At 30.5% G+C, this 14,476-nt stretch overlaps 1 protein-coding gene across 2 annotated transcripts in view; it reads left to right on the top strand.

The window, feature by feature from the left end:
- The window catches only part of LOC129961029 (major facilitator superfamily domain-containing protein 4A-like), a 104,714-nt gene that overhangs the window by 58,304 nt on the left and 31,934 nt on the right, over nt 1-14,476 (top strand). For both annotated transcript variants that reach the window (XM_056074822.1, XM_056074821.1), the window contains exon 2: nt 14,200-14,395. In XM_056074822.1, the coding sequence (XP_055930797.1) occupies nt 14,200-14,395 (196 nt within the window). The remainder of the gene's footprint in view (nt 1-14,199; nt 14,396-14,476) is intronic.

Genomic DNA, 14,476 nt, shown 5'->3' with positions numbered 1-14,476 from the left:
ATCCTCACCCGGAACACTTCCGAGATCCACGAATTGGATGAGGAAGTAGCCGTTCTACGCTGAAAAACGTTTTATCAGAATTAACGAAAGGGAATGGATCCCCGTATCATCTCGGGCTATTAACAGTCTCCACGGGTGCGCTCATATATGACGGACCCTCCCCATCGCTAAAAGAGAAAGGGGAGGACAGAAGTGAAATGAAGTAACCAAGCCACGTCATCAGATTGTAACAGCCTTATCGGTTTGGATATGCATTCGTTTTTGCGTTGAAATTTTTTACGGGGGAGGATGGTGGGATTGACTGAAAAGGCGCGGTTGAGTCAGGCTTCGGATGCCTTTCGGAAAATCGCTTTGACAGCTCTATTTTATCCCTCCATCCCGGCGTTTTAAGAGCTTTAAAAGGATTCAGCCCTTATCCTTGAACATACTGGTGATGAGTTTTCAAAGCCATCCGTTAACCGAGCTTCTTTACAAAAGGCTTAAAGAACTAACGTTGGGGTTTCTTTCTCTCTCTTTGTCTTTTCTTTTTTTAATCCATTTTTTTGATAATGAGATTTAAAAGTATTTTCATCCAACGTTTTCCTTTTGTAAAATTTGTGAAATACCAATGAAAATGATTTCTACTTTTTAATTGTTGATTTTATATTAAATTTTTGTATAAGATCCACGCATTTTGGTAATACTTTCTTGGAGTTTTGAGTACTTAAGTGTCTAGTTTCTTGTCCACAATTAATCATCTTTTCGTCCAGAATATCATTATTGTTAATTATTGCAGAGAGTCCGTAAATTACTATGAAAATTAATGAAAATAATTAATGGCTTATTAAATTTTCAGAATCTTCATAATGTTGATTATTCGTAAAAAATGTTTTTGTTCTACCCATTTCTTTTACCCCTAAATCTATAGGTTTTTAACTATGAAAGGAAAAACTTTTATAATTGATAATTAGTTACATAGCGTCTGGAACATCAACGTCTTCGCAGATTCTTCAAGCATCGAAACATAAACTGAACCAGTGAATCCTACAATCCCATCTGATTTGATATGGTAGATGTGTTGTATTAACATACCATTTTGAAACTGCATGAAAGATCTGCTAAACAAGATTAATGCAATTCTAATCTGTGGTCAGATGATAAAGACAACGCCTTATCCAGCATTTCGTTGCCTAATCTTTCCGAGACCACACTAGTATAAAAGCATTTTATACCCGTCGCAAGATTTATATTTTACTTGGCCCACATACACGGTGATCTCGCATTTCTGTTCTTCTTAATCCTATTCATTTATTGCGATCATTGTGACCAAAGAGGAGCCTCCACCAATAGCTCATCGCGAAAATTTTAATCTAGAAAAAGGAAAAACTCGACTAATATTATAACTTTAAACTCTTAAAGAATTAAACACTTTCACAAATTCTTCAATTAAAGGAGGATAATATATATAAAAATAGTCATTCTATGAAATTATTCAAAGAATAGATATTATTCCCATATGGCGAAGAATAGAATAGTTAAAACAATACTGATTTACTTGCATCGAAGAAAGTAATGCAAGGTATCAAAAAAAAATCGAGTGAAAATTGTATACGCCCGTGGAAAAAAATTGTGCATATCGGTATATAATGTGCGCTGACATTATTATGACATAGATTGACACGCATGATTTTATCCTTTGCAGAAATTACATTAACTCGATTCTTTTTTGACTGTTTTTGGCAATATAACTACAATATGCGTCCCCTTTTATTCTCTTTTTAATTTTTTTTTCTCTTTCTTTCTCATGAAAATAAAGATAGTAAAAGTAACTAAAATAAAAGTGAAAAGTAAAATATGACTATTACTTTGGTTTATTTGAAAAAAAATTACTAAAAATATAATGCCCTTTTTTTAAACTTAAAAAACTCTAATTTTTACAAAGTAAATGGAATATTTTTACATATCTAGAAAGCAAAGCAAAATCAAAGGATCTTCAAATTATTTGAAGCATTACATTAGAAATTAAACGCAATATAAGCACTTCCAATTTGTTTCTTTTACGTGCCACTTAACTTTCAGTGTTCATCTAAGAAATGAGAGGAAGTAAATATAATAGAAAGAGAACAGTTTGGAAATAAGTTAATTATTTTATTACCATTACAATTTTATTTTGTGAATGTTACGAGTCCATTTAATAAAGAATCATGCAGAAATAAAATAATAAAAATGTGTCTAAAATTAAGGAAATGAAAACTTGAAAGTTTAGAGTGGAGACGAAACATACTATAAAGTACAGAAAGATAAATATAAAGTAAAGATAAGTAAAGAAAATACTATAAGTCTCGGTCGCCTTAAATAGCCAGGGAATCTTGAATCAATTAAGAAGCAAACATACAATCTGCTAACAAAAGAAGAAAATGTTAAAGTAAAAAGAAACCACTCCAAAAATGTAAACAAAACGCGGAATGCAACATAAAATATCTCTGCAGAAACGCCATTGAAAATGTTACATTAAGTAGAATGAGATAACTTCATTTTGGATAAAGTCTCTGAGATCTCCCGCATTTTTAATCTGCTTATGTCTTCAAGGGAAACAGCTCCTTATACCACTCTTCCCCTTATTCGATTAACACTGGTTGGAAAAGCAGTCTTTGCACCCTTTGGGATGCGCCTCTTTCTCTTATTTGTGTGCTAGACGCGATGGCACCAGACAGAAGAAAGAGCAAACACAGTCGCCAATCGTTTCATCTGAAATAAACGCCAACACAGAAATATACCCCAACTTTTTTCCATTAGAAGCTTATCGATTCGTATATTTACAATAGCCGAGCCATTCAGATATACGTTGAGATTTGAAAAAATAAATCCTAAAAGCATTTCAAAGAATTTTCTTAAAGCGAGTATTGAATAGTCAGGAACGGCTTCCTTGTGAGATTAAATTCTTTTTGTCAGTGATCTAATTAATATTTTTTTGTTGCAGTAGATTTATGTCTTTAAATCTCTTATTTATTAACTCGTATTTTGATATGTTACGGAAATAATTTCCATAGAATCGATTGAAACCGTAGAATTAATGTTTTATTCTATTTTACAAGCCTGAAAACCTCTCTCTCTCTCTCTCTCCCTTTATTGAACTCACTTTATTTTCCTCTCTCATTTGGACCATATATATACAACCCTTATGCACATTGAATCATTTGAAGTGCAGAGGTTTGGAGAGAGGACGTCATCTCAAGTGTATTTCAAGTCAACAGACCACGGTTTGAAAGTGAAAGTTCTATTAAAAATATCCCTCGTGTACTTTCAAAATGGAACATTGATTTAATTAAAGGAAACTGATCAGTCTGATTTTGTGTTATTTTTATCAAAATGAAACAGATAAGAATGTGACTCGAAAAGAAACCATAGACTGTAATTTTTTTTTTAAATGCAAAGAAAAAAAATGCAATTTTGAGCTAAGCAGATGGTTCTCAACTATCTTCAGCGACTAGACACAGTTTCTCCTTTTGCAATTAAAATTTCTGCCCTGCTCTTTCAGGCCAAAAACCTTCACTTTTATTTGAAATAATGTATAACTGATATAAATATACTGCATGAGGAACCAACAAATCTCTCATGGAGAGAAAAAGTAAGAAACATATTAGCAAATTATATATATATTTCTAATCGTAGGAAGACTTAGTTGAAAACGGGATATTAAGCTAACTTCATTTGGTTGGTAACATGATTACATAACCAGAAGTTCTCTTAAGCACAAGCGAACACTGAAATTCGGTTCCTTTATCATACCATCTATACGCCATCTTCAAATTAAACTCCCACTTTTTTGGATTAGGAAGACAAACTCTATAATTTGCTCTTTCCACTCTTTACTGGCATTGTATTAGAAAACAAATAGGGTTTTTTCCCTCTGTTTCCTCATTGGAAGTCCAAATTCCTTTTTCTTTCATTTTGGGTAAGAGTATAATGTTAACTAGATGATTTAAGATGGTCATTTTATGTAATGCAAACCCATTTATCGTAGGTTTGCATCCAACAATAATTACTTATCATATTTTTAGAAGCACGTCATAAAAGCCTTTAGGATACTAATTTCAAGGAAATTTGGGAAGATCATTTTTATGCGATTAAGTCGAGGAACTGCTTTCATTCATTATATGAAAACACGTAATTCGCAACTCGTCTTCGCTAAAAGCAATTCCACATTTTCCCACAATCCTGTAAGTGAATCAGAATTGATTTCAGTAGTAATTAAGGACTTAAGTATTTAAGTATTAATCGGGTAAGGGTTGACCACTTAAGTAGATAAGTACTTAAGTATCGGGGCCACGAATGTTTATGATATTTAATGTTTGATATGTCAAATAGCGATTGTAGTATCGGCGATGTTTAAAAGCAATCGGATAATTAGTGATTTAATTTTAACAGTTAATTTTTATACATAGAACGAAGCTTCTTAAATTATAGTTTTTAACCACAACAGATATTTTAATATTTAGAATATAAGATAATAATAGCAAATAAAAATTAAAATTTTTCTGGTTACGTTTTAATTTTGTATCTTTAGATTTGAACTAATTTCTTCTTTCACACTTTGTTTCCAGTCTTTATTTTTTCATTCGGCTTCATTTTTCCATCCTATTTTCATTTCTGTTTTTTTTTTATTGCAGACAAATTTGAAATTTAGAATGCTTTATGATATATAATAATTGTTTTCTGTTACCTCGGAATATGGAAAAAGTAGATGTTAATCAATATCACCTTGAAGAAATTAACAACTTTTTTTTTTTTTCCTTGAACATTCTTCCTTGAAGAAATTAACATTTTCCTTGAACATTCTTCTTTAATTTTTAAGGCAATTAATTTCCATGGAAAACAATAGAAAGACAAAGTCATCTTCTGTTACGATACTAGAACATTCACTCCTATGAAGGGAGGGAAAAAGAGCAGCTCTTTTATTTACGCTTGTCGAGAATGGGGACCCCTGCCCCCACGTGGGTTTGAGGGGGACACCCTTCGCGTGATGGAGTATGGAAGATTAACTGGAGGCTGTTGACAATGAAGACGGTTGTTAACAAAGAAATGTGGCTGCCGCTTATAGAGAGCGCTCTTCTATAGTTGTCAAACAGGCGCAACGCCATCAAAAAGCAATCACAGTTTCAAATAAAGAATGATAGATATGAAAAATTAGAAAGGCCACGGGAGGTGACGGGAGAGTTTATGCGCCATTGTATAATATGCAGAAGGTAGTTTTATGTTTTTATGAGATTCAACAATTACATTGGTGATGTAGAACAATGTAGACAAAGAATCAAATGCGATCAAAAAATTTTGATGTGTTCGAAATTTGTGTATCAGAAACATCTGTGTTACGACTCATTTTATTTATACGAATATTGAAATGGTAAAATATACCATTTCAATACCTGGAATTTATTTAATAAATGCTTTAACAAAGCAAAATTACTGCGCTCATTTTGATAAATCAGATGCATGCCATATTAAAAAATACTTCTAGAAAAATATCGCGTTTGTTTTCTATTTGCAGTGTCTTTTCGTATGTTTAAAGAAGATATATTATGTCGCTGTTGTGTATTTTATTTATCTGTTTATAAGACCTAGTCTCAAAAAATCGTCCATTTTATATTACCCAGTTATCTAACTTGTCTTATAAATCAATAAACTCCTAATTAAACTCAAAGAACTCATAAACTCATAATTTTTTATTTAACATAATGCTCTACGTTACTGAAAAATATACTGGTCTGAAATTTGAAACATTTGCATACTGAATGAAATAAATAGATTATATGCTTGTAATTTTTTACAAGGGTTTATAAATTCTTTCAACATTTTGTCTGACTGATGGCGAACAAGCTTAAAGAAGATAAATAGAAACTAGAAACTTGAAAAAGATTAGTGGTTGTATCATAAATTTTCTCTAAAAATAGGGGGGGCGGGTCTTTTGTTCTCCTCATAGCAGAAAAAGTCCTTTCTATTATCCTGTATAGCCTTTTTTCCTCTTCTTGAAAACAAATTTTCATTTCATGCGTTTCTCCTTTAAAGTGGTTGCGTTACTAGTAAATAATAATTACCTGTAGTGGTATGAAGTGGAAATTAGAGGTGAACCTAATTGCATTTCGGTTTTATTTTTCTTCCGCTCTGACGTAATGAAGTTTCACCATCAATAGCTATTTTTCTTTTCGGGTCACTTATATTCATATACATCTGGGGGAAAAAAAGTCGTTTACTATCTGTTTTTAAATTTGACCACTACTTTTTATGAAAGTAAAGTATTATTTATGGAAGTTTCTAATTCATTTTAAAGCATTGCTTTCTGTTCTATTTTACTAAACACGTAGAGATAGATTTTCATAGTGGAATGACAGAGTTAAATGCTCGCATGGACAAACAAAATGTATTCTTGCAGGAAAGACTGAAAAAAAAAAAAAAAAAGACTTCAGCGTTGTTTTTTTTGGTGAATTTTTTTATTCATGGTTGTTCAGATAATTAGATTCTACAGTATTTATATATTTTTTCTAAAATTTAGCTTCCCATATTAAAGTTACACGAAGTTATGTTATGATTCGTCTTCTAATTTTGAGCCTTGGCTTGATAGTGTGAAACGACTTCCAAAAAAGAAACTAAACTTTCTTATCTCACCAACATGAGAAAATTTAACATAATAAAAAAAAAATCAAAGACTGAATGTGCGCCAGACTCGCATAGACGGAAGTTCTTTGCGGAATCGAGCATTTTACCCACGCTTCACTCTAGTAGCACATATATGTTGTACAATATTGTATGATATTAAATAATATTCGCAATATTGTATAATATTGTTGAATATTAATTTATATAATATAATATTGCTCAGGATTGTATAATATTCTGCAACAGGATGTGCTAAATGGGCACTGATTTTAAACCGAGCTGTACTAACAGATTACAACGGTTAAAAGACACTAAGCTTGACACGGAATGCTATGAAATGTCATCCAATAACAATGCGTGGAATATTTTAATTTCTTTAAATAATATTACCTCTTTTATATGATGGATAGCTCTATTTCATTAAGTAGCAACTCCCGTTTAATACATAAAACATTTCAAATTCTTCGAGTAATATTTTCTTTTTTAATGCATAGGATAACTATATTAGTAATATTTCCTTTTTAATATAAAAGACAGCTCAATTTCTCCATGCAATTTTTCTTTTATTTTAAATTACAGTTTTCTACTAGGGATATTTCAGTGCTACAATTCTTCTTATGTCACTTGATTTTCCATGCTCGTTTTCAAAAATTAACGTTCTATAAAATGTTAGTCAGTCACGTGTTTTTTTAAATAGTAGGAATGTAGTTTTAAATTAAATAAAACTATAAAATTTATCCCAATTTTTTATTTTTTAATTACGATTTTTGAATAGAAGCTTCAAACGTACCAATTTATTCCTCCAACTATAAATTGGAGTCATTGTAATAATAGGATACTGTACAGAATATTCAACTAAATGTAGGTCTTGGATCCCAAGACACTGAACGTATATAATTTCCGTACATTAAATTTAGCCAATAAAGATACTCATCTTACATTTTGGGAACTCGACCATGTCATTTCATTCTTTTTCTCTCAATTGATTTTCAAAATTAATGAGAGGAAGAGGACGAAACTAAGTATTTTTAGACTCGTCTCATTGTCTCCAAAACATTCTCCAATTTCTGATCAATAATTTAATGCACAGTTCCTAAGCTTACTGTTGGAAGGATCTTCCAAGGTGTTTTATTATTTTGGAGATTGTTGCTATAAAACGTTATTGTCAAAAAATGCCTTGTCAAAATTTTTGTCTAGGGAATGACATAAAATATTTTGATTCGCCGTTCCCTAAACTTTACAAACAAACAAATTCTTTTGCGACATTCTAATGCATAATTTCTGTTTAAAGTGTAGGCAGGGTCTCTTGATGCAAGACCAAGTTTGAGGGTGGGGTCTAAGACAGCGTCCTGCGCATCGATTTCTCTGCGTCACCATTTACGCACTGTCTGCACAGAATGAAGAAAGATTGCTCCCAACTCACACAATTCGATACTCTTTCATTCATAGGATTGCTGGGGAAACTGGATCGTTATTATATAAAAGGACAAGCATGAGGTTCCTGTTACAGGAGCGCTGAGATTGGCGCTTGGCTTTTAGGAAAGTTTTCGGGACATAACTTATGATGATCTTGAATACTTATTAGTATTAGAAATTTAAGAATACTGTTTCATATTTTATGTTCTAATTTTACTTATTTGCAAATTAGGGTGTGAAAAAAAGCTAAAAACTCAATTCTTACATGGATTTAATGCAAAAAATTGGCATTTCACACTAAAAAATAAAGGGAAACTGATTTTAAAAAATTATTGTAAAATACATCCAAGAGTTCGTTTTTTTTTTTTTTTTTTTTTTTTTTTTGAGTGAAATATGTCAAAAATAAAAGAATTGTGTGATTTCATTCACTTTTTTGAATATTTTCTTCATACTTGTTTTCATAAAATAAAACATTTAATTCAATTTGCATATACAGATTTAATAGAATAACAGATGCAGAGTTTATTCATAATATGCAGATATAACAAATAAAAATTCCTTCATTTAATGCTGTAAGGTATAAAAATATCATCTTAATAATTTGAATTGTAAAGAAGCTGGAAAAATGTGTTCCTAAATTATTTATTTATGATCCATACTTTAGTGGATTTAAACATGAATCTTTTTAATCACATCAAGACTTTATTGAAGGAGAAAAAGACGAGATCAAGAGTGTGAAATTTTTGAAACAAGAAGATTAATTTAATTTTCTAAGAAAATAAATTGATTTTTCTGGTTCAAAATTTCTTAATTTCAAACTTTTTTAATGTTAACAGTTTAAATTTGCCATAAATGTTGAAGCAGTTTTACGTTTATGATAGAAATGTATAATAAATATCTTATATCATCTGAACGTAAGATTTCATATTACTCTAATTTATTGCCTTGCCAAAAGCGATCTAGTCCAGCTTTCATTCAATATATCAGAATGAATCTCTATTTAAAAAAAACTGATAAAGTTCGAAAAGTCATGTAATGTAATATTTAAATATAGTCTTTGGATCCTCGCCATATTTGAAAAAAAGGAAGGCGTGTGTGTGAGGCAAAAAGACAGTTCAATAATGCATCGGAAACATTTTTAAAAAACGCCGTTTTAAAATTAAAAATTAATTGTTCAGTAATGCCGTTCTCTTTTCTAGATTCTTTAGAAACCTATTTTTAATTACAGACTTGTATATTCTTATATATAAGTCTGTAATTAAAATATTTATTGCAGAAAATGGAATAAATATTTTCACTAGACGGAGTTGCAATGAGCGTATAAAAACACAATAATTTAAAATGAATGAAATGATTTTGCTTGGAAGAATGCCAGTGTGCAAATAAATAAAAGAAGTAAATTTTTAAAAATGTGAATAATATTTCCCAAAAGACAACATCTGTGTTAAAAGCATCTTTGTGGATATGGTGAATTCGTCCGTAGCTTCATGGTGTTGGCTTGATACAAAACAATGCTCACTGCAATGAACTTCTTTTGAAATAAGGCACTTTTGTACCTGGAAATTGAAAAGTCTACTGATTTCAAATACTCATAACTTTGCTTATGTATCTGACAGGATTCCTTTCTAATAACCGAAGTAGAGTTACAACTGTCACCATTAGAGAAAACTTTGTTTTTGGGGCACATACACTATTTTATCTGAAAAAACGCTTTTATAGATAGTGTTATTTGGTATAAAGCCCATGCGATTTAAGAGAAGAAAATTAAATGTCTATTTATTAAAAATACTTCTTACCTTTTTGCGGATGTAATTGTTAAATAATTAGTTCAATTTTATAGCTAAGACTACATATCAAATTCTATCTATTTGGCTCACTGCGTTTTGTTTTTGAATTATTGTGCCCAGATATACTAAATTTTTTTTTTTTTTTTTTTTTTTTTTTGCCACGGAGGACTTAAACATCAAAATTCATCAAAAATGAAATACTCGGAATTTTTTATATGTATAGTGAAAAACAGATAGAAATTTATATACGTTTTTTCCCCTTCATTTCTACTATCGCGTTAAAAATATGCATTTGTTACATGTCGATCTTCTGTAAACTTTTCAACGTGATAACGTGAACTAGTTCTATGAATAGAGGAGGAAATAAGAATCTATAAATTTTAAATTGGAATTGCTTTTGATCGGAGAGATACACATGGAATCTTTAAAACGTCTTTTTAGCTTTCCATCTCCCCTTCATAAATTGTGTTTAATGATCGGATAAAAGGAAAAAAAAAAAAAAAAAAAAAAAAAGAAGAAGAAGAAGAAGCCTCGGAGAATTGGGTCCAGCAAAAAATTTGGAAGAGAAAAATTTTTTTGTTCGGGAAAGAAAATGGCATTAACAATTACTTTCATGAAACTTATTCAAAATGCTCGATTAGCTAATAAAAACAGGAGATCGTAAATTAAAAAGTAATAAAAACATCAAAATTCTTTAAATTTTTATGCTTTGAAATCTAAATTGTTTGAACTAAGTTTTCATTTTCGTACGCGACAAGCGAATATTTCGTTATTAAATTCACAAGAAATGGCTGATATGTTTTCAGAATGTCTATTAAAATCAAATAATCTTATATATAATTAGATAAGTTATTATCTAATTATATATAAGATTATTATCTAATTATATATCATTATCATGTGTATTGTAAATTGTTAAAGGAACAATCATCTGTAGTATCAGTATCAAGTTTTAAAACATAATGGTAAAGAAACAAAATAGTCAGAACTAAAAAAAAAAAAATATTTGACCATCAATGCTTTTTTTTAAAGTTTTGAAGTTATAATACACCACTGCGTAAAGATTCTCAAAACTCAGAATTAAATTATTTATAAACATAGCAGGTAATCCTCAAATTTATCTAGTTTAAAGCTAATTTTCAAATGCGTTTATCTAACTCCTTTGTTTCAGATATTGCTAACATTCATTATTTATTTCTAAATAAGTCTAAATCACCTTAAATTTGGCGAAGAGAATATACAACTACTCTATAAGTTAACTATTTCTTTCAAAAGCTTATTAACTGAATCTTGATTAACTGATTATTTAACCAATTTAGAGTTAGCATTCAACCGGTTTGGTCCGATAATTGCTGAATCTTTATTTCCTCTAGAAACAATTAAATTTTAAACATCGCTAATATTCTTAAAAGCAAATTCCATTACTGAAGTATTTCTTTCAAGAAACTAGTTAACCTAACATCCCGAAAAATACATATAGTTCATCAAACTGACTTTGGAAATTCAACTAGTATCGAGTTAGCCCTCAAACGGTAATTTAATTCCTCGACTTCAGGCAATATTGACGATTCTTCCCCCCACAGATTCAATTAAATCTAAAAGCTCGACTCCGACTCATTTCACTCCACCCATCGTTATCCATTCTCATACAAGCAGTGGTGCGAACTCAATGGTACTGAGTCATAGAGCACGCATCAAAGAACCACGCAATCTTATTACAGCGTCCGGCCATTATGATGTGCTCTTCATTTATCCATAGGACGGTTGGTATACTATGACGTACGAAGGTCGGACCTACCATGACCTGCAGGATCCATTAGTGGAGCAGTCACAACATCCGTCCCTCTCTCCCATCAATTGGTAATAGACTCTAATCCAGAGTGCATTGCCTGCCCCTCGGGACAACCCCAGACCTTGTCATCACCGTAACGGATCAATAAGGTACGAATCCCGTTAGGGTGTGAGCTTCTGTATCAACTAGGATTTAAAATTTCCCGCAGGCATAATGGATGATGACCGTATGTGTTGCTCCGGAGTTGGCATTCGTATGTCGGGCCTGAAAAAAAGTTAAATGCTAGTATAGTAAAAGCAAAGTTTTTTTCATCTTCCATTCAGATAAAAATGCTAAGTTGAGACAGTGATTCTCAGCCAGGGGAGAGCAAGGTAACAAAAAAGGAAGGAGTAAATTTTTTTTTAAATAAAAGAAAAAAAATGTGGATGAAAGGAAAATATCTGAAAGCGAAGTTTAAAATATATAGCTTATTTGTAAAATATATATAAATATAAATATCACTTTTAAAAATACGCAAACACATATCAGTAAAAACGAAAATATATTTGACCTATATTGTTTAAAATAGAAGCAACGTGTGCTATTTCTATCTGTCTATCTGTAAGTCTATCTGTCATAAGAGCTCCTTCCAAAGACACGTTTTATTTTTCACACGTGTTTGGGCCGTTTTTGGCAGTTTTGGGACACGTGTAATGTACACACGTGTTCACGTGTTTGGGCACGTGTCGCGCATTTGGGGGCAGTTCTAAGTCGACTGTGTTTTCCCAATTTTGAAAATAATTATTTTTAAAGTTATTTAAGTAATAACTAATTTTTAAATTAAACAATTATTTATATGAGTTTAAAGTTGAGGCGCAAATATTTATTGATGGAGTCGAATAATGCAAATAATTTAATTAAAAGTAATTTTGTGTCCATACCACTCGAAATTATCTTTTATGAAAAGGAGACAAAGGAAATTAAAAGCTGAATACCAAATATCAAAACTCATATCAAATGATTGTGAAAGAGAAAGTTATAAGAAAATATTTTAAAATAAATTAAAGAAGATATATTTTGATAGTAGGCAAAACAAGGTTTAACGATTTGACTATTGAATTTTGACAAAATCTTGAATCCGTAAATCTTGATTCAAAATTAAATATTCATTCGTTTGGTCTAGATAATAAGATAAAGGTACATTGTAACATTTTTATCTTGTGTTTTTGGAAACATCAGATAAATATTAGACAGCAACTTATTCAGATCTAAAACAGTTTGTAATAAATCAAACCATATGATTGCTTTCACATCTGTAGATTTGATTAGAGTGAAAATATGTTTGGAATATACATTTATTTAAAAGATGAGAAATGAATAAATAAGAAAAAAAGAGATTCTGGTTTCAAATTTATTCTTCTGGCTGTGTATCTGAAAATGTTTTAAATTTCCAAATAATCGTAAAAGATAGTTTTTGATATCAATGCTCTCTAATAAACTAGTTGCAATCTAATTTTGAAATAATGAGAAATAAAAGAAAAAATTAAATGCCAATTAAATATCCAAGTTGCGGGATTGATTTCTTTTATGTTGACATCAAAATTTGAAACTTTAAAATAAACAGCATTGACTGTTGCAGTTGTTTGTTAATGGCTGACAAATGACTGCCGTTAACAAAACAAAAATTCGCTCGTATATGTATTTGCTTTGTTCGATATCGAGAAGTCGCTATTTTTTTGCTTTTAAATAACAAGAACTGATTGCTACATATTAGAAAATGGGGCATAACAGAAAGAAGAACAAATAGGATAAAAACGCAGACTTTTCATATTACAGACTGAGAAAAGGAAACTACCCTTAATGAATATAGTTCCCGAACAAATATCTTAATATGATAGTAACAAAAGTTCAATATAATTGCTAGAAAATGTGTTTCAAACAAATAAGTAAACAGTATCTTTCTTAAATTTTGCCCTTTACCCCATAGAAAATTTTCAAATACTCCTCAATTTTTTTTCTGTTCTCTTAGTTAAAAATTATCATTGGGAGATAAATTTGGGAAAATAATGAGTATAGAATAAATAATTTTGAGGTTGGATTTTCTGAAGCAAATTAGCACAAAGAAACTTTAGAACGATGATATTAATAAGAAGCAAATCGAAAGAATTAAATGTTGGAGGAAGAGAGTTATGAATTCCATTGGCTCCATAAAGATAGAAACTTAAATTATTCGTTGAAAAAGAACAAACGAACTCCAATGCAAAAACTATCACATTTTCTCAAAATAGATAGATGTATAAGTATAAGCGAATTTATAAATTTTTAACAAGCTAATTAAAAATGGCCTGCTTATTTAGAATTTGGGGGAAAAAAAGATCAAAATGCGTGGGGAAAAACTCCTTTTAAAGTTTCTTTTTTTTTTTTTTTTTTTTTTTGTACTTACTTTCCGAATATTTTAAACATAATTTGTTTCCACAAAGATGGATCAATTTTTTGTGCCTTTCAATTTTAAGGTTGATTGTTTTAAATGTAATATGATTTTTTTTTACAAATAAAGCAGTTATTCTTAATGAAACCAAATTTTTATTTCAGGATTAATCCATATATTCTGCTTGTCGTCAGTATCATTATGATGGGTATTACAATGGCCATCATTCCCTTCTGTGAGGCACTTTGGATTCTAACATTAGTACTGGCTGTGATGGGCTTCTTCATGGGGACAATTGATACCGTAGCCAACGTCTCCATGATACGAATTTATGGAAAAGATGTATCACCGTTTTTACAGGTAATTTCTTCTGTTGCATTTCTATAACAGATTTTAATTGAACTTGCAGAAAGTTCAAGTAAATTACATAATCATGTTTGA

The sequence above is a fragment of the Argiope bruennichi genome, chromosome X2 (assembly GCF_947563725.1).
Source record: "Argiope bruennichi chromosome X2, qqArgBrue1.1, whole genome shotgun sequence".
NCBI lineage: Eukaryota > Metazoa > Arthropoda > Arachnida > Araneae > Araneidae > Argiope > Argiope bruennichi.
This window is presented reverse-complemented; position numbering and strand designations above follow the sequence as displayed.